The sequence below is a fragment of the Myotis lucifugus genome, unplaced genomic scaffold, assembly GCF_000147115.1.
Source record: "Myotis lucifugus unplaced genomic scaffold, Myoluc2.0 scaffold_1208, whole genome shotgun sequence".
Lineage (NCBI taxonomy): Eukaryota > Metazoa > Chordata > Mammalia > Chiroptera > Vespertilionidae > Myotis > Myotis lucifugus.
Window position 1 is genome coordinate 45,477 of NW_005872256.1, and position 19,740 is coordinate 65,216.

Consider the following 19,740-nt stretch of genomic DNA (forward strand, 5'->3'; position numbering starts at 1 on the left):
GGATCCAGTCTGCCCACTGCAGGAGCTGGCCCACCCGAGTCCTCAGGAGATATTTGCCCATTGACTGAATGAATGAATGAACGAACTGGCCTTTACTGAGCACTGATTGAGTGCCAGACACTGTTCTTGGTGATGGGACTACAGCAGGGAACTAAAGCCCCTCTCGGTGGGGTTCACATTCTAGGGGGGAGATGGACCAATACACCAGTAATTATATAGTATCCAGGTGTTCACACAGGTGGCGTGGGTGTTGGAGGGAAATGGAGCAGGGAAGGGGGGTGTGGGAACAAGGTTAGGGATGGTGCTTTTGTATAGTCTGGTCAGAGAGCCTCTTGCTGAAAAGGTGATGTTTGGAGCAAAGAATCAAATGTAGTGGGTGAATGGAATTCTGGGCAGAGGGAACAGCTTGTGCCAAGGCCCTGAGGCAGGACTGTGCTTGAGGTGAAGCTAGAGGAGGCTGGGGGACAGGGTGGGAGATTGGTCAGAAGTGGGTGTGCGGGGCCTGGGGCCCATAGTCTGGACTTAGCTTTTACTCTGAGGACAATTGTAGCCAGGAGAGATTTGGCGTGGAGAAAGGACAGGATTTGACTCAGATTTTTACAGACTCCCTCTGGCCACTGTGCAGAGAACAGAAAAAGTGAGTCCTACTTTGGTGGTTCTCCAGCGTTAGCATACCATCCCCTTCCACCCCCCCCAACCCCCCCAATACACACACAGTCAAATTCAGTACCTCCCAGGACTGCTCCCCACCCTGTGGATCCAGGAGTGGAGCAGCCACACCTCCCTGCCGTGGGCGACCTGGTGTGATCTGTTGAGGGTTCGCAGATCGGCATGTGCACCCTAATGTGAGTTAGGCATGTGCACCCTAATGTTAGGCGGCAGCTCAGGCAGGGCCTGCAGCTGCCTTCCAGCTGGGGACCGACAGGGTGTGACTTGGTTGCTCAAGGAGAATTTTTTCTCCCTAAGGGATGGTGATGACTGTGATCACATGAGCGCAGCCTAACCCAGTGTTAACCCAGTAAAACAAACCAGTGAAATGAATTTTTATACATTTTATTTATCCCAGTGTGTGCAAAACATTATGTGAATGTGCAATCGATAGTTTTTAAATGGTTAATGAGACAGTTTATGTTCCTTTCTCAATTCAAAGGCTGCATTTTCATTGGAAATACTTGCTCTTGATTAAGAATTCATAAAATGTAGCCCGGCTGGTGTGGCTCAGAGGTTGACCTATGAACCAGGAGGTCACGGTTCAAATCCCGGTCAGGGCACATGCCCGGGTTGCAGGTTCCATCCCCCATTAGGGGGTGTGCAGGAGGCAGCCGATCATTGGTTCTCTCTGATCATTGATGATTCTCTCTCTCCCTCTCCCTGAAATCAATAAAACCATTTTTTTTTAAAAAAGTTCATAAAATAGATTCATGGGGTACTCAAGTTCCAAACATACTTTTGCAGTAACTGAATTGAGAATCGGTTTTTCAATTTAAATTTCTTAAGGGTAAATAAGATTAGGAATTCAGTCCCTCAGTCACACTGGCCGTATTTCCAGCACACGTGGCCAGTGGCTCCCGCGTTGGACAGCACAGGGCCAGCATGTTCTGAGCGGATAGTGGTCCAGAGTCAGGAAGCATCATTTCCCAGAATCCTCTCTGAGGACGCAGCGCTGCTTGGACTTGTGTGGGAGACCCATCAGGGCAGGATTGTATGGATGGAACATTGTTACCTTGTGAGTAGTAGTTGTAGAGCTGGCTGTGGACACGAGCAGTGAAAGGGACGCTGACCTCAGTACAAGTGCTTTGGTTCCCTCCAGCGTAGAGTCAGGGCTGTTAGGATGCTTTTGGTGGCAGCGATAGACCCGCCCCTAGGCCTTTTTGGCTTAAACCCTCACCGGCTTTATCTCCCGTAACCAGAGCCTCAAGTAGGGCATATCCTCAGCACAGTCAGCAGTTTCCTGCTCTGGTCTGTGGCAAGAGGGTGGTCTTTCCTCACCCACATGTCCCTGACAGCCATCGCTACAGGCAGAAGAGGGACCCGCACCCTCCCATTGCTCCCCAGACCCCTCAGAGCACCCAGGAGGGGCCGGCTGGTCTGGCCGCGCCCTCTGTGCCAGCCTACAGGCCGTGGCACAGGCCGGTCCTCCTGCCCAGAGCACACTTGCCCTATTTCTACCTGGTCCATTCCTCACCGGAGGATATTTTTCCCATTGATTTTTATTTTATTTTTTAAATATATTTTATTGATTTTTTACAGAGAGGGAGGGAGAGGGATAGAGAGTTAGAAACATCGATGAGAGAGAAACATCGATCAGCTGCCTTCTGCACACCCCCTACTGGGGATGTGCCCGCAACCAAGGTACATGCCCTTGACCGGAATCGAACCTGGGACCCTTGAGTCTGCAGGCCGACGCTCTATCCACTGAGCCAAACCGGTCAGGGCTCTCATTGATTTTTAGAGAGAGTGAAAGGGAGGGAGAAGGAGAGAGAGAGAAACATTGATGTGAGACACACATCAATTGGTTGCATCCCACAAGTGCCCTGACTCGTCGGGGGAGCAAATCTGCAGCCCAGGTACGTGCCTTTGACGGGGATTCAAATCCGAGACCCTAGTGCATGAGCTGACACTACCACTGAGCTGCACTGGCCAGGGCTTGCCTCATCTTTTGATCCTCAAATCCCAGGAGCTGCTGCCAGCCGCCCAGCCCCATTGTGCTGGCCTATGTCACAGTCCTCAGAATTGCCCGTCAGCCTCCTTTGCATCCGGGGTCTCTAAGCACAGGGCTGCTGTCGCTTATCCCTGAGCCTCACCCAGAAAATGTTTGAAGATAAAGGAAACCCTTTTCTTTTTCTTTATTTTTAAAATATATTTTATTGATTTTTTTACAGAGAGGAAGGGAGAGGGATAGAGAGTTAGAAACATTGATGAGAGAGAAACATCGATCAGCTGCCTCCTGCACACCCCCTACTGGGGATGTGCCCGCAACCAAGGTGCATGCCCTTGACCGGAATCGAACCCGGGACCCTTCAGTCCACAGGCCGACGCTCTATCCACTGAGCCAAACCGGCCAGGGCAGGGGAACCCTTTTAAGTGCTTGCATGCCTCCTGTGATGGTGAGCTCACCCCTTGTTGCTGACTGGTCCTGGATGTTAGAAAGCCTTTGCTTCCATTAGCCCATTCTGTCACCCCTGCCTGCAGCCCCTTACCCAGGGGGCCCCCCCTTAGCCGCACTCATGCGCTGTCTCTGGGCACCGGGCTGTTTCTTGCCTCTGACCTTTGCAGAGGCTGCGCCCATGGCTGGAGGCTCTCCCTCCAGGGCTGCGGCCCCTGCTCTTTGGAGACCCAATGCTCTGTTTCCTCTGTGAATTCTTTTTTTTTTTTTTTTTAATATTTTATTGATTTTTTACAGAGAGGAAGGGAGAGGGATAGAGAGTTAGGAACATTGATGAGAGAGAAACATCAATCAGCTGCCTTCTGCACACCCCCTACTGGGGATGTGCCCGCAACCAAGGCACATGCCCTTGACCGGAATCGAACCTGGGACCTTTCAGATTGCAGGCCGACGCTCTATCCACTGAGCCAAACCGGTTAGGGCACCTCTGTGAATTCTTTTTAGTAAAGTATATATTATGCGGAAGACAGTACCAAATAGCTGTGGATACTTGAAAGAAAACACACACACACACACACACATATGCATATTCTTTACATGGTCTTTAAAGTATCCATTATCTGTTTGATGTTGCCTTCTGTATGATTGAATACATTCCTACAAAAATATTTTATATGTAATATTTTGTATACACATGTACATGTATGGATATAGATCTACTAAAAAAGCCCACAGATCATAAGTGACCAGCTTGGCGAATTTTCCCTGATTGAACACAGCCACGTAACCGGCCCCCAGATGCAGAACCCGCACCCCAGCCTGGCTCCCCGCACCCTCCCAGCCCTCTCTGCTCCCAGGGATGGCCACCGCTGGGCCATCCAACACCATAGGTTCGTTTTGCGTGCTTCTCGGAGCTTTTAATAGAGGTGTAAGTGAAGGCCAGAGAGGTCGCTAGCCTCGAAAATTTAATTGCCGTTCAAATATCCGTCTATCTGTGGTCAAGTTTACTCAGCTACTTGGTGATATGTGATCCATTTATGAGAGATTGTTTCTCCTGGTCCCTACAGAATACTTTTAAAGCAGCAGGGGAAGCAGTTGCGGTCATTCTCAGGGTAGGGATAGCACAGCATGCGAAGTAACTTTGAGGGGCTGGCATGGGCCCTTGGTGGTCACTGCCCCCCCCTGCCCCCGGAGGGAGGCGCTGTCCTAGCCTCGGTCCACCCCTGAGCAGGTACTCCGGGCGGAGTTCTGGGCGCCCCGGCTGGTGAACTGCTCCTGAACCCTCCTCATCTTTCACAGCCTTCCTCAAATGTCCTCACCTCCGCAGCCTCCGCCAGGGCCAGGCGCTGCCCGCAGCCTCCATCCCTGCACATCTCACCTGGGAGTGGGGAGGAAGCCCCCTGCCTGCGCCCACCAGGCCAGGAGTCCCTGAAATGGATCAAAAGTACCGGGTCCAACGGGGTCCTGGGTGCCCAGTGTAGCCCCACGCAGGCCGGGCCCCCAGGGCCTCAGGAAGCGTGTAATTAATAAATGAAGGATCAGGTGGCCTCCGGGGCCCCAAAGGCCAATTCAGACTCAGCATTGAAGGGCTGGCCCTGTACCTCCCGCGTCCCAGAGACCTCCCACCCTCACCCGCGGGCTCCGCTCCTTCCGCAGGCGGGAGGGGTCACCCCGCACCTCATAGGGCCCTTATTCACGTCTTCATGCCTTTTCTGAGCTCAGGCACTCAGGGAGCCCTTGGAACATGGAGTTGCTACCCAAAGTGGCAGATGCTGACCCTGTTTTCAACCAGCTTCTGGTCGGGTCTGGGGGACAGGTGGACCCAGACACCCATGACATGTACCCCAGGAGGTGACCGGGCTGTGTGGGAGCCCAGCGGGGCCCTGGGACAGTGCTGAGCCACACCTGTGGCGGTTACAACTTCTCCAGTGGCCACTTAAAAAAAAAAAAAGTAGAAAGAGCCCGGCCGGTGTGGCTCAGTGGTTGAGCATCGACCTATGAACCAGGAGGTCAGAGTTCAATTCCTGGTGAGGGCACCTGCCCGGGTTGCTGGCTTGATCCCCAGTGGGGCGTGCAGGAGGCAGCTGATCAGTGAATCTCTCTCATCATTGATTGATGTTTCTGTCTCTCCCTCTCCTTTCCTCTCTGAAATCAATACAAATATAAAAAAGGGAAAATTCATTTTAACAATATATTCATGATACCCAATATACCCCAAATACTGTCATTTCAACATGGAATCAATCTTTTAAAATGTTGATGAGATAGTTTGCTGCCCCCTCCCCCACTGTCTGGCGTGGCCTGGCCGCTTACAGCCGCCTCAGTTTGGAACAGCTACGCCTCCGGTGCGCGCGAGTCACCTGGCTAATGGCTGCAGGGAGCAGCTCAGCACCCTGGCCCTGGCCTGCTGGCTGGGTCGCAGTGGGACCTTCGTTGAATTGGGAAGCTGGGGGAGGACCAGGTTTTCAGGAGACGCTGAGTGGGGATGCGTAGGAGTGAGGATCCTGGGGGACAGCTAGAAGCCAGCCGGGCCATTCATTCATTCATTCATTCCTTTATCATGTGCTTTTTGCCAGGCTGTGCAGGGGTAAGCAGAGCCGTGGGTGGGGACAGCTCTCAGGAAGAGGATAGTCAGGGGCCGCAGTGAGAGGAGGGAGTCAGGGGTGGCCCTGAAGTGTGCGCCGGGCGCCTGCTCTGGGTTGGAGCCACCAATGAGCCTTAGGGATCACTTCCATGAAGCTCCCAGCTGGAGATGGGGCCCAGGCCTGCCCTCCGCCTCAGGGCCAGAGGCCCCAGCATGGAGAGTCTGCCCTCCAGCTTCGAGGGCCCTTGCCAAGGAAAGTGGGGCAGGTGGCTCCGCTCCAGGACCCTCACCCCCAGCCCTGCCTTCCCTCCCCAGGTAAGAGCAAGGAGGCGGAGATTAAGAGAATCAACAAGGAACTGGCCAATATCCGCTCCAAGTTCAAAGGTAGGTGGGGGTCTGGACTCCTGGGTCTGAGAGCGGAGGGGGCTGGGACTCCTGGGACTAGCAGGTGTGTTCCTTCCTCATTCTTGCCTCCCCTTTCCTCCTTCCTCGGCCCCAGGGGACAAAGCTTTGGATGGCTACAGTAAGAAAAAATATGTCTGTAAACTGCTCTTCATCTTCCTGCTTGGCCATGACATTGACTTCGGGCATATGGAAGCCGTGAACCTGCTTAGCTCCAACAAGTACACAGAGAAGCAGATAGTGAGTCTGGGGAGGACGGGCTTGGGGCCTGGACCCCTGGGTCTGAGGGAGGAGGGGCTGGGGGCCTGGACTCCTGGGTCTGAGGGAGGAGGGGCTGGGGGCCTGAGCTCCTGGGTCTGAGGGAGGAGGGCTGGGGGCCTGGACTCCTGGGTCTGAGGGAGGAGGGCCTGGGGGCCTGGACTCCTGGGTCTGAGGGAGGAGGGGCTGGGGGGCCTGGACTCCAGGGTCTGAGGGAGGAGGGGCTGGAAGTATATAGACTCTAGGGCAGCGGTTCTCAACCTGTGGGTCGCGACCCCTGAAAATACATCCTGCATATCAGATATTTATATACGATTCATAACAGTAGCAAAATTACAGTTATGAAGTAGCAACGAAAATAATTTTATGGTTGGGGGTCACCACAACATGAGGAACTGTATTAAAGGGTTGTGGCATTAGGAAGGGTGAGAACCACTGCTCTAGGATATGAGAGTTGGGGCCTAGGACCAATTAACCACAAGGCTCCCCTGCCCCCACCTCCCTCCCCACCCAGGGTTACCTGTTCATCTCGGTGCTGGTGAACTCGAACTCTGAGCTGATCCGGCTCATCAACAATGCCATCAAGAATGACCTGGCCAGCCGCAACCCCACCTTCATGTGTCTGGCCCTGCACTGCATCGCCAATGTGGGCAGCCGCGAGATGGGCGAGGCCTTTGCCGCTGACATCCCTCGCATCCTGGTGGCCGGGTGAGTCCCTGGAGACCTGTGGAGGGGGGTGGAGTGGGGGAGACAAGGCCCAGCCAGGATGTGGAGCCCACGCTGAGCTTGGAACCCCAGGGGTCCTGGGCAGCCCTGTGATGTGTCTCCTCATCTCACTGAGCCAGCTGACGGCAGTGTGAGGCAGCCTCCCAGCACAGCCAGTGGGATGTCTGTCTGATGAACTGACCTTTGACATCTCGTGTAGAAGAGGTGATAACCTTCAGTTATGTTGGTGACAGCCCTCCAGAAATTGTACATCATTCATTCATTCAACAAGTGTCTATTGGGCATCTACTGTGTGCAAGGCATCATGCTGATTGCTGGGGATGTAGACATGACCAGGAGTGGACATGGTCAGTGTCCTCCCAGCATTCACAGTCCAGAGTGGAGAGATAAACATCGATTGAGTAATTGCAGGATGAAGCATTTAATTCCTCTCAAAACCATGCTGTGGGGGATAGGAACCCCTAAGAGCATTGAGTAGGGGTCAGCCTGACCCAGCCTGAGGGAATCAGGGAGAGCTTCCCAGAGGAAGTGGCATGAGGCTGAGGCCTAAGTGAGGGGGAATCGTTGGCTGTGGGAAGGGGAAAGGCATGAAGGGCGGTGAGTGTCCTGAGGCAGGAGGTCACTCAGCAAGTATTTCTGTTGCACTGTGCCGGGCACTGTTATGGGCACGGGGGAGGCAGAGGCGAGCAGCAAGGACTGTGGTGCCCACCCTTGCGGCGCTTATGCGTAGTGGGAGAGCCAGAGAACAAACACGTACACAAAACATAAGATGAGTTCAGACCGTGACTGATACTCAGAAGAAAACACAATAGGGTAGTGGGGGGTCCTGGAGGCCGTGGGGGAGGCCACTTACATTAGATTCTCAGGGAGGGTCTCTCTAAGGAGGTGATGTAATTTGACACTGAATGATAAGAACATAATCATTCAAAAGTGTTGGAGGAAGAGTCCCAAGCAAAAGGAGCAACAAGTGCAAAGGCCCTGAGGTTGGCGTGAGCTTTCTGCATTCATGGAATTAAGAGATAGTGTTTTTGGAAGGAGTATGGTGACCAGGAGAGAGGGAGAAGTTCGGATTGTATTATAATTGATGGGGGGAGGCAGGTGGATGACATGAGTCACTTTGTAATTTTGACAGCCGTGCTTTGCCTGGTTTGGCTCAGCGGATAGAGTGTCAGCCCACAGACTGAAAGGTCCTGGGTTCGATTCCGGTCAAGGGCACGTCCCTGGGTTGCAGGGTTCCCCAGCTCTGCAGTTTGGACTCCTGTGGGAGGCAGCCAATCGATGCATCTCTCTCTCTCCCCCCCTCCCTTCCACTTGAAAAATCAATGGAAAAAAATATCCTCAGTGAGGATTAAAATAATAATAAAATAAAATAAATCAGCCTAGTGTGGGGAAAGGTAAGACATTTATTTCTGGCAACATGTGGACTAGATTCCTGACGCTCTTTTTGAAACCCAGCTGTCAATATTGAATAAGAGAGGAGAGGAAATATTCGTCAATTTTCAGGAGCCAGAAAGTAAGGACAGGCCACGAGCTAAGAGGAGCCTGGCACCAGGAGATGCGCCGAGGGCTGTAGCCAGATCTTGCTTAGAGGGCATTCGCTGAACTGCGTGAACCCAGTATTGGTTTGGGGGGCCCTGCAGCCTCTGGGAACAGAAGACAAAGCTTTTCCAAGGAGAGGCTCCAGAGACCACACTTCAGAATGAGCGTGATTTGAAAATAAACCCTCAGGAGATATAAGCAAAGTTACCTGTTTTGAACCTTGGCACAGAGCAGCGTGCACACTGGTTTTCAGCCTGATTTCCGCCCACTGGGTCATCCACAAATCCTTCAGCCAAGCTTTATGTCAAGTGCTGCAAGCTGGTAGACCCCAGTGCCTGGCAGAAGCAAAGACGCCTTTTTTGGAGAAACCCACCTTCTCCACAGGCCTCAAAGGTTCCCACCGGTGAAGCAGCCCAGAGTTCCGTGAGTAGCTCACAGTCGAAAATCACTAAACACAGGAAGCAAGCACCGCGAGGGAGAACCAGCAGAAAGAAAACGGAAAAGAACAGTCAAATTAGAATCGTCCTATGGGATGTAAAATAAGTGTAATAGGTTCCAAGGAAGATGAAAATGATTCAAACACGAGCAAAGTGCAAGCAGATCGGGAAAATATCACCGATATTTTTAAAAAATTGAGTGGTCTGGTTTAGCAGCAGAATAGACAGTGATCAAAGCAGGTTAAACAGCCAGTAGAACTGAAGAAATGAATGGGGATGAGCCCAGAGAAACAAAGAGATGGGGGGAAATGTTCTTAAGATTTTGTTTGATTGATTTCTAGAGAGAAAAGGGAGAGGAGAAACCGATGTAAGAGTGAAACATCGATTGGCTGCCTCCCGCACGCCCCCTACTGGGGATCGAACCGGCAACCTTTCTGTGCACAGGAGGACGCCCAACCAACTGAGCCACACTCCCCAGGCTGTTTCACAGCATTTCTGTGCGAAGTCTTTGAAACGTGGCATGTAACGTACTCACATTACATCTCAGTTGGGACTCGCCACAGTCCCTGTGCCCAAAAGCCCTGTGTAGCTGGGGACCAACATCTTGGTAATGAAAGCTCCTGCCTGTTAAGTCCCGCGGGGAGGACATGGGCAGGACAGAGAAGGACCGGAGGCAGAGCCCGGGCGGCCCAGCGTGTTGGGATCTGAGGGGAGGGGAGGGGGGTGCACGGTGGGCCCTGGCTCAGACACAGAAGAGACTTCCACGGAGGAGGGCGTGGGTAGTGGTGGTGAGAGCTGCGAGGCGGTCGCTGGCCACCCTGAGCGCAAGAACTTGGCACCGGCGAGGTTGGAGAAGGGGCCAGTGTGACAAACATGTATGCGCACACGAGGGAATGGCTGCCGAGGGGCCCGGTCCTGCCAGAGTGTGGGCCAGGCTGGGTGGTCTGAGTGTAGGCTGGGCTCTCCATACCGAAAACTCAGCCTTGACAATGACTGGGGCACGTGGGAACTTTTCTTTAGGTAGGTTTTTTTTTTAATTGAGGTGAAGTTCACATAACATGAAGTTCACCTCTTTTTAAATGAACTTTTTAATTTATTGATTGAGTTTTAGAGAGAAGAAGGGTGAGGGGGAGAGAGAAACTTTGATTTGTTGTTCTCATGTATGTATTCATTGATTGATTCTTTTTCTTGAAAATCTATTTTTATTGATTTCAGAGAGGAAGGGAGAGGAAGAGAGAGATAGAAACATCAATGATGAGAGAGAATCATTGATCAGCTGCCTCCTGCACACCGCCTCCTGGGGATCGAACCCACAACCTGGACATGTGCCCTTGACCGGAATCGAACCTGGGACCCTTCAGTGCACAGGCTGATGCTCTATCCACTGAGCCAAACGGGCCAAGGCTCATTGATTGATTCTTGTATGTGCCCTGACCGGGATCAAACCCGCAACCTTGGTATATGGGACAGTGCTCTAACCAACTGAGCTACCTGGCCAGGGCTAAGTTCACCATTTTAACTATTTTAAAGGGTCAATTCAACAGTCTTTAGTATCTTCACAATGTTGTGTAACCACCACCAACTTAATTCCAGAACATTTTCATCATCCCAGGAAGAAGCCGACAGCCATCAGCAGTCCACTCCACACGCCCTCCCTCTCCAGCCCCAGGCAACCACTGACCTGCTTTCTGTCTCTAGATTCGCCTGTTCTGGGCATTTCCTACAAATGGAATGCCGTGGCCTTTGTGTCTGACTCCTTTCACTCAGCATCATGTCCTCCAGGTTCACCCGTGTTGTCGCATGGATCAGTGCTTCACACTTTCTTATGGCTGAGTAATAATATTCCATTGTTGGATGGACCACGTCTTGTTTATTTATTTATAAAAAAGGCCCCACCTCCTGCCGATCATGTACAACGTTCACATGTGTGTGACTTGGTGTAGATGCCTAGGTGCGGAATTGCTGAGTCACATGGTACCTTGCCTTTCTAAAAAAGAAGAAATAGCCCTGGCCAGTTTGGCTCAGTGGATAGAGCATCGGCCTGCGGACTGAAAGGTCCCAGGTTGAGTTTCAGTCAAGGGCACATGCCTGGGTTGCAGGCTCAATCCCCAGTAGGGGACGTGTAGGAGGCAGCCGATTGATGATTCTCTCTCATCATTGATGTTTCTATCTCTCTCTCCCTCTCCCTTCCTCTCTGGAATCAATAAAAATATATTTACAAAAAAAAATTAAAAAATAAAAATAAAATAGAAGAAATAGTTACCCTGCACAGTGTGGCTCAGTTGGTTGAGCTTGGGCCCATGCACTGAAAGGTTGCCGGTTCAATTCCTGGTCAGGGCACATGTCCAGGTTGCGGGTTCGATCCCCAGTTGGGATGCATGTGGGAGGCAACCGATTGGTGTTTCTCTCTCTCTCCCATCCTCTGTCTCTAAAAATCACTAAAAACATATTTAAAAATACATTTATTAAAACGATGAAACAGCCCTAACCGGTTTGGCTCAGTGGGTAGAGCGTCGGCCTTTGGACTCAAGGGTCCCAGGTTCGATTCCGGTCAAGGGCATGTACCTTAGTTGCGGCCACATCCCCAGTGGGGGGTGTGCAGGAGGCAGCTGGTCGATGTTTCTCTCTCATTGATGTTTCTGACTTCTCTATCCCTCTCCCTTCCTCTCTGTGAAAAAATCAATAAAATATATTTTTAAAAAAACAACGATGAAACAGCTGCAGTTGAATCCCCGCTCACGTCCCTCAGATCATCTCTCCCCCTCCCCCCTCCCCGTCCTCTAAATCAGGTGGTTTTGTCCTTTAATTCCTGGGCTCAGTCCCCCAGATTATGTAGTTTCAAACTTCCCCGTAATATTATCAGTCTCGGTTTCACTTCACCAAGCTGGTAAGTAGCTCTCACTCCTTGGTTTGGTATTTGGACGTTTCCCGGCTCGTAACTGGAGATGATGATAGAATTCACCCCCCTGGAGGGCTGTGGCGAGGGTTAAACACGTTGATAAGTAGAAGCCTTGGTGCAGAGCGTGGCCCGAGGAAGGGCTGTGAGCCGTGATGATGCAGGTGAGAGACGGCCGCTAGTCCTGCCTGGGCCTGCGACACCTCCCGCTGCTTCGGGCTGTATCTGATGGCAGGCCGCAGCGAACATTCTCGTGCTGCCACCTGGAACACGGGGGCGGGGCGTTCTGGGCGGAGATTCTGTCTTTCCTCATTCAGTTACTCAGTTTTCTGCTCACCTGGCACCTTCCCCCAAACAGCGGCTGGGCGCAGTGTGCTTGGATGCCAACGGCTGGGCTAGGACGGAACCTCTGTGAGGACAGGCGTTTGGACCAATTTGCTCACTAGTCTGTCCACAGTGCCTACAGCGTGATGGTACCCAGTAGGCGCTTGATAAGTGCAGAGCCAGGCTTGACATTGTGCCAGTGGCCCCACAGGCTCCTGAGACGGGGGCCATGAGAGCAGCGCCAGGTTGGGTCCCGGGTCCGCCTGGGAGGAGCGAGAGAGGCGGGAGGTGTGCGGGGCTGGAGTCCTGGGTCGCGCTGACCCACCCGCCCCACATCGTGTCCCCACAGGGACAGCATGGACAGCGTGAAGCAGAGTGCGGCCCTGTGTCTGCTGCGGCTCTACAAGGCCTCGCCCGACCTGGTGCCCATGGGCGAGTGGACGGCCCGCGTCGTGCACCTGCTCAATGACCAGCACATGGTGAGACCCGTCCCTCTGTCCCCCCATCCCTGCCCTTGATGTCCACCTGGAGGCAGGGAGTCCCACCCCGCCCTGGATGCCTGGGCCCCCACCCATGTCCCTGCCTTTACCAAGGCGCCTAGAGACCCTGGTCCGGTCCCCCCAGTACTTATTACTCACCCAGGTGCCCCGAGGCACCCCCATCCCCGTCCCTGACACCCACTGGCTGCCCAGGGGTCCTGTCCAGTGTCCCCAACACCAACACCCACCCAGCCCCTCAGAAGAAGCCTGGCCTGTGTGTCTGACACCCAGAGGTTCCCCAGTGCCCACTGCCTGGCCAACCAGCACCGAGACGCTGGCCTCGGTCCCAATCCCACACCCCCAGTTCCTCTTAGTCCCCTCCCACCCTCTGCTCCGAACCCCAGTGGGTGCTGGTCACGTCCCTGAGCCCCAAAGCACCCACTGTGACACCTATGCACCCCTAAGCACACACCCCCCCCCCCACAGTCCACCCCTGTGCGTTCCTGAATCTCTGCTCTCAGATCCGCAGCCTGCACACTTGTCCCCAGTCTGACCTCCCACCAGGCCCTGACCTGCCACTCATCTGCCCCTGCAGGGCGTGGTCACAGCTGCTGTCAGCCTCATCACCTGTCTCTGCAAAAAGAACCCGGATGACTTCAAGACGTGCATCTCCCTGGCTGTGTCTCGCCTGAGCAGGGTGGGTGTGGCCTCGCTGCTGGCTGCGGGTGGGAGCCCTCCCGTCCCTGTCCCCGGGCACCTCTCTGGTCCCTGGTCCTCCTTGCTTTCCCTGGGAGGCAGCCCGGCTGGTGGTTAGGAACCCAGGCTCTGAGCTGAGTTCCTCCTGGCTCGGCTACAAGTGGCTTCCCCTTTCTGGGCCTCAGTTGTCCCTTCTGTTCAGTGGGGTGATCCTAGTGCCCACCTGACAACATAGCCGCTGTGAACTAATCCGTATAAAGCAGCGGTTCTCAACCTGTGGGTCGAGACCCCTTTGGCGGTCGAACGACCCTTTCACAGGGGTCGCCTAAGACCATCCTGCATATCAGATATTTACATGATGATTCATCACAGTAGCAACATGACAGTGATGAAGTAGCAACGAAAATAATTTTATGGTTGGGTCACCACATAAGGAACTGTATTTAAAGGGCCAGAAGGTTGAGAACCACTGATATAAAGCGTTAGAATGGGGTCTGGCACGTGGAGAGCACCCAGGAAGTGAGAGCTGCCGTCCTTACTTGCCTCCCGCCCGCCCGCCCCTCTGTCTTTCTCCCTCCTGCTTTCCCTGCTTTTCCTCCACTCCTTTCCCATGCCTCTCCCTTCGCTCCGTCCTCTCTCCTCTCCTCCCCCACGCCCTGTCCTGGGAGCCCGGCTCTGTGGGCTGGTGGGGAACATGGATGCGTCAGGCCTCAGCCTCAAGAAGCCCCTTTCCTCTTGGAGGAGGGGCGTGTGGCGGGCAGGCCTGCTCAGTCACAAATGATCGTAAAAGGGGAGGCTTGTGCTGTTGTGGAGGTAGCAGAGGGCGTGTAGGCCCCCAAAGGAAGCACTTACCCAGCCTGGGAATCCGGGGAGGCCTCTGGGAGTGTGATCCCTGAATTGGGACTCGGAGTCAATATAAACGTTTTCTGGGGAGGTAAGAAGAGGCCTGGCTTCTCAGGCAAGAGATCAGCACAGCAGCTCAGTCATTCAATTATTATTTTTTTTAATGAATTTTTATTGATTTTAGAGAGCAAGGGAGAGGGATAGAGATAGAAGCATCAGTGATGAGAGAGAATCACTGATCGGCTGCCTCCTTCACGCCCCCTACTGGGGGATGGTCCCCGCAACCCAGGCATGTGCCCTGACCAGGAATCGAACCTTGACCTCCTAGTTCATGGCTGACACTCAACCACTGAGCTATATACACCGGTGGAGCCATTCCATCATTCTTTTATTCATTCCCCACACATCCACATAGTCCCGTGGGCCAGCCTGGTGGGCGAGACAGAAAGTGACATTGGGGGTCGGGCACGATATTATCATGGAGGTGGCACAGAGCATGGTGGGAATGCTTCTTGGAGAAGGGGTTTTCAGGGTTGAGTAGGAGTTTGCCGTGAGGAAACAAAGTCACACGCTCTTTCACTAATTCTCCACCTTTGTATCCCCTGAGCCTTCCTGGGGTCTGACCTTGTATGAGGCCCAGGGACCCAGTTCCTGCCCCTGAGCGGCTTCCAGTCTCGGGGGAGGACTGTGGTGTGATGTGTGCGCTGGTGGATGTAGCCAGGGTTTGGGGGCGCAGAGTTGGAATCGGGAGCGCACAGTAAGGGAATCAGATGGGCAGATCCTGTCCCCCTACAGCCGGGCTCTCCCAGATCCTCCCCGTCACCCCTGGGGAAGGCAGCATTCCCCCCCCCCCCCCAGCCTGGTGCCCCGGCTTCACCTCCCCTTTCCTGCCCCCAGATCGTATCCTCGGCCTCCACCGACCTCCAGGACTACACCTACTACTTCGTCCCCGCGCCCTGGCTCTCCGTGAAGCTCCTGCGGCTGCTGCAGTGCTACCCCCCGCCAGGTACCGCCGACCCTCGGGCTGGGATCTGGGGCCTCTGGCCCCTGGGCAGGCGGGTGGGTGCTGTGGGCCTGTGTCGGGATTTCTCAGAGGCAGCCAGTGCTGCTAGCCCTGTCCCTTGGCTGCAGCGGGGGCAGCCCTGAGGCCAGGACCCGCATGAAGCCAGTGGCCGCCCTTTGTAGCGCAGATGCGGACAGATCACTGGCGTTGCTGATCCCCTGTGGTCCCTGTGGTGGGCCAGAGTCTCCTGAGCCACACTCGCTCTCCAGCCTGTGACACAGGGGCTGCGTCAGGCCTGTTTTACGGATGAGAAAACCCAGGCCCTGTTGGGTGGGGAGGTCCCTGTCTAAGGTCTTGCCCAGGCTGTGCTGTTTGAATGACCGTAGCTCTGTTAGGGTTTTCCTGTCCCCATTGTCATGAAAGCTGGCGTGGATGAAGCGCCTCCCGCGAGCCAGGTCCTGCACGGGAATGTCTGCCCCCCGCCCCCCCAGAGCTGTGAGGGGAACCCCCCCTGCGATGTGCAGGCAGGGAAACAGAGGCTTGGAGATGAGACGCGGCCTTTCCAGGCCTGGCAGAGACGGAGGCAGAGCCTGACTTCAGAATCCATGCTCTAAGCCCCTCCCCCTTCCATGGGGGCGCCTGTCTGGCCTCGCAGAGCGGTACTGAGGGCCCCGGACTGAGGTGCTCAGCACAGAGTCGGTGCCTGAGGAACCAGTTCCCTCCCATTCAGCCGCGTGCTGAGCACCTGCTGGGAGCCTGGGGCTGATGGCAGCTCTGAATCTGTACAGCCAGCACGCGTGTGCAAGGGTGTCCGTGTGTGTCTCTGTGTGTGCGTGTGCATACATGTCTCTGCAGGCATTGCAGGCATGTCTGTGTATGTCTCTGTGTGCATGCATGTCCATGTGTGCATGCATATGTGTATATATATATGTATGCATGTGTGCCTGTGCATGTCCCTGCGTATGCTTGTCTGTGTGTGCATACATCTGTGTGTATATGCATTCTGCACATGTCTGTGCATACATGTCCGTGTGCATATGTGTATACATATGTGTATGTGCATGTCTCTCTGTGTGCATGTCCCAGTGTATGTGTGCACGCACTCTAAGTGAGTGTGTGATACAGGCAACTCCGCAGGCCCCCCTGCCCCCGGCCTGTGGAAGCCGGCGAGGAGTTCTGTCTGTGGCCCTGGGGAAGCCTGCGAGGAGTTCTGTCTGTGGCCCTGGGGAAGCCTGCGAGGAGTTCTGTCTGTGGCCCTGGGGAAGCCTCTTGCACTTGGACTCTTCGTCATGCTGTAAAGAAGGGTTTGGTAGAACCTAGGCCCACTTCCATCTCAGAAATCCCACCTTATAATTCTGGGACGTGCCCAGGGCGGGCACCTCACCTACCCTTTCTCACATTGTGGAAATGGCAGCCATGGCCCAAGCAATTATTTTAACAAGTATTATGAAAAAATGTCCAGCCCTGGCCAGTGTGGCTCAGTGAGTGGTGAGCGTCCTGTGCTCCGAAGGGTTGTGGGTTCCATTCCTGGTCAAGGGCACATACCTGGGTTGCAGGTCGATCTTAGGCCCCAGTTGGGGCACGTGCGGGAGGCAGCCGATCGATGTGTCCCTCTTACATTTGATGTTTCTCCTTCTCTCTGCCTCTCTCCCCCTCCCTTTCACTCTCTATAAAAATCAATGGAAAAGATATCCAGGCGCAGATTAACATCAACAACAAAAATTCCAGCATACAAACAAGTAGAAAATACCCATCACCTAGACTTCATATGTTTCTTGTAGGCACGCTCTTATTTTTTTTAATATATTTTATTGATTTTTTTACAGAGAAGAAGGGAGAGGAATAGAGAGTTAGAAACATCGATGAGAGAGAAACATCGATCAGCTGCCTCCTGCACACGCCCTACTGGGGATGTGCCCGCAACCAAGGTACATGCTCTTGACCAGAATCGAACCTGGGACCCTTCAGTCCGCAGGCTGACGCTCTATCCACTGAGCCAAACCGGTTAGGGCGGCACGCTCTTATTTTGTTATGTGTTTCTGACATATTTAAAAGGTAATTACAGCCCAGCCGGCGTGGCTCGGTGGTTGGGTGTCAACCTATGAACCTGGAGGTCACCTCAATTCCTGATCAGGCAGGGCACATGCCCGGGTTGTGGGCTTGGTCCCCAATGTGGGGCGTGTAGCTGATCAGTGCTTCTCTCTCATCATTGATGTTTCTTTCTCTCTCTCCCTCTCCCTTCCTCTCTGAAATCAATAAAAAATATATGTATATGTGTGTATATATATATATATATGTATATTTTTTAAAGGTAATTACAGACATCATGATGTTTTGCCTTTAAATATTTTGTCACGTGTTTCTCAAAACTATGGCGATTTTCATTCCCAACAGCAATTCTACATTCATACTTCAAACTAACAGTGATTCCCTAATGTTCTGTAATCCCACTGTTGCCTAATTTCCCCCAAACCGTCTCCCTCGGTCAGTTCAAACTAGGATCTCATCGAGATACCAGTCCCGAATTTGATTTTTAGTTCTCATACGTCTCCCTTAATCTGGAAGATTTGCCGCCTTTATTCCAGGGCATTGGCTTTCGCCAGCTGCTTATTATTTAAAGTCTCAAACACAGAGATAACTTCCCAGAGCGGTGAGGTAGCGCCCGAATGCCTCTGCTGCTGCATCGTGCCCTTCCTCACGCGCGCTCAGACAGTCGCTGCATTACTTGAAGATAAGTAACATCAGAACACTCCCCGCCCTGAAATATTTCCACACACGTCTCCCAGGAACGCAGTGTAGAACCTCAGTGCCCTCCTCATACCTCAGAAGATTCAAAACAGCCTCACAGTGTCATTTGCAGTCCAGGCACCAAACTGCCCCAGTTGTCCATAGCATTATTTTTATGGCTTAACAAAATGCAGTACAACCTAGGACCACAAATATTTTCTTAGTCTGGAATAGTCTCCCCAGCCCCACCACCCTCCCTCCCAGTACCTGCTTGTTTTTAATCTTCTTTGGAGGATATTTTCCCATGATCTTTAGAAAGAGAGAGGGAGAAACATCGATGTGAGAGAAACACATCAACTGGTTGCCTCCCGCATACATCCTGACCAGGGCCAGGGATGGAACCTGCAACTCAGGTACGTGCCCTTGACCGGAAATCGAATCCAGGACCCTTCAGTCCGAGAGCCAACTCTCTAACCACTGAGCCATACCAGCCAGGGCTCCACACAGGGCTCCATTCACTGCCTGCTTTTGAATGCCTGATAGTTTTGCTGGAACATGTGGCAGCTGTTCTGTCCACGGCGTTGCCTCACCTCGCAGGGAAAGGCAGCTGTGGGGATCGTGTGAGCTTGTGGTTGGCGTCTGTCTATCTCAGGCACGCAGTCCGCTCCGTGGGAGCGCTGGGTGTCAGGGTGTCTCCGGGGAAGGTTCCTGGAACTTTGTGAGGAACCTAAACAGCATCGGTGCTGCAGAAGGGGAAACTGAGGCTCACAGGGAGGGGCCGCTTGCCCAGAGGTGTCAGAGCGCCCAGGTGTGGAGAGGTGTGGAGTCGGGTCCTCTCGGCATCTCTCCCACCTTCTCTGGTCACCCGGGGCCCTGGCCGCCACTGCAGGGCGGCCCCCTGCCTGTGGAAGGTGGGCCGTGGCCTGGCCCCCCGCCCCCGGCAGGTCAGCGGGGCCGGCAGAGAGCTCAGCCGGGACGTGCCCTCCGTTTCCTCAGAGGATGCGGCCGTGAAGGGCAGGCTGGTCGAGTGTCTGGAGACTGTGCTCAACAAGGCCCAGGAGCCGCCCAAGTCCAAGAAGGTCCAGCACTCCAATGCCAAGAACGCCATCCTCTTCGAGACCATCAGCCTCATCATCCACTACGACAGGTGCCCACCGGGCGGGGGCGGGGGCGGGGGCGGGCCTGGATCCCGGGTCCTAGGGGAGCGGGTCCGGGGATTGTGACCTCGAGGTAGAGGAGGATGATGGCGCCCTGCTGGGTTGGTGCGGCTCCCTCCCGGGAGGCAGAATTCCTGGCTATTTATTTGGGCTGCGGCCTAGAGGTCCGGGTCACCGGGTCGGCCATGATCTGGGTCCTCATGATGGTGCGGATGGACCAGCGTCGCCCGAGGCCTCCTCCTCATGTCCCGGGTCTCTCTCTCTCTCTCTCTCTCTCTCTCACGAAGGACCAGCGTGCAGAGGCCACCCATGGGGCGCTTGACAGTTCCTGCAGCACCGCGAGACCAACCTGCGCTACCTGGCCCTGGAGAGCATGTGCACGCTGGCCAGCTCCGAGTTCTCCCACGAGGCGGTCAAGACCCACATTGACACCGTCATCAACGCCCTCAAGGTGTGATCTCGGAGCCCACCCAGCCTTTGTCTCCTCTGCCTCCTCAGAGGGGCACGGGGCTCGGAGGGCCTTGGGCGGCCAGCCCTATGCCACACGGAGCCCAGAACACACC

General features: G+C 54.1%; 1 protein-coding gene across 1 annotated transcript in view; it reads left to right on the forward strand.

Moving 5' to 3' along the window:
* The window catches only part of AP2A1 (adaptor related protein complex 2 alpha 1 subunit), a 31,193-nt gene that overhangs the window by 5,074 nt on the left and 6,379 nt on the right, over window positions 1-19,740 (forward strand). Inside the window, 8 exon segments of the mRNA XM_023748225.1 lie at window positions 6,006-6,074; window positions 6,190-6,332; window positions 6,865-7,058; window positions 12,622-12,751; window positions 13,347-13,448; window positions 15,188-15,296; window positions 19,017-19,169; window positions 19,480-19,641. Coding sequence (XP_023603993.1) covers window positions 6,006-6,074; window positions 6,190-6,332; window positions 6,865-7,058; window positions 12,622-12,751; window positions 13,347-13,448; window positions 15,188-15,296; window positions 19,017-19,169; window positions 19,480-19,641 — 1,062 coding nt within the window.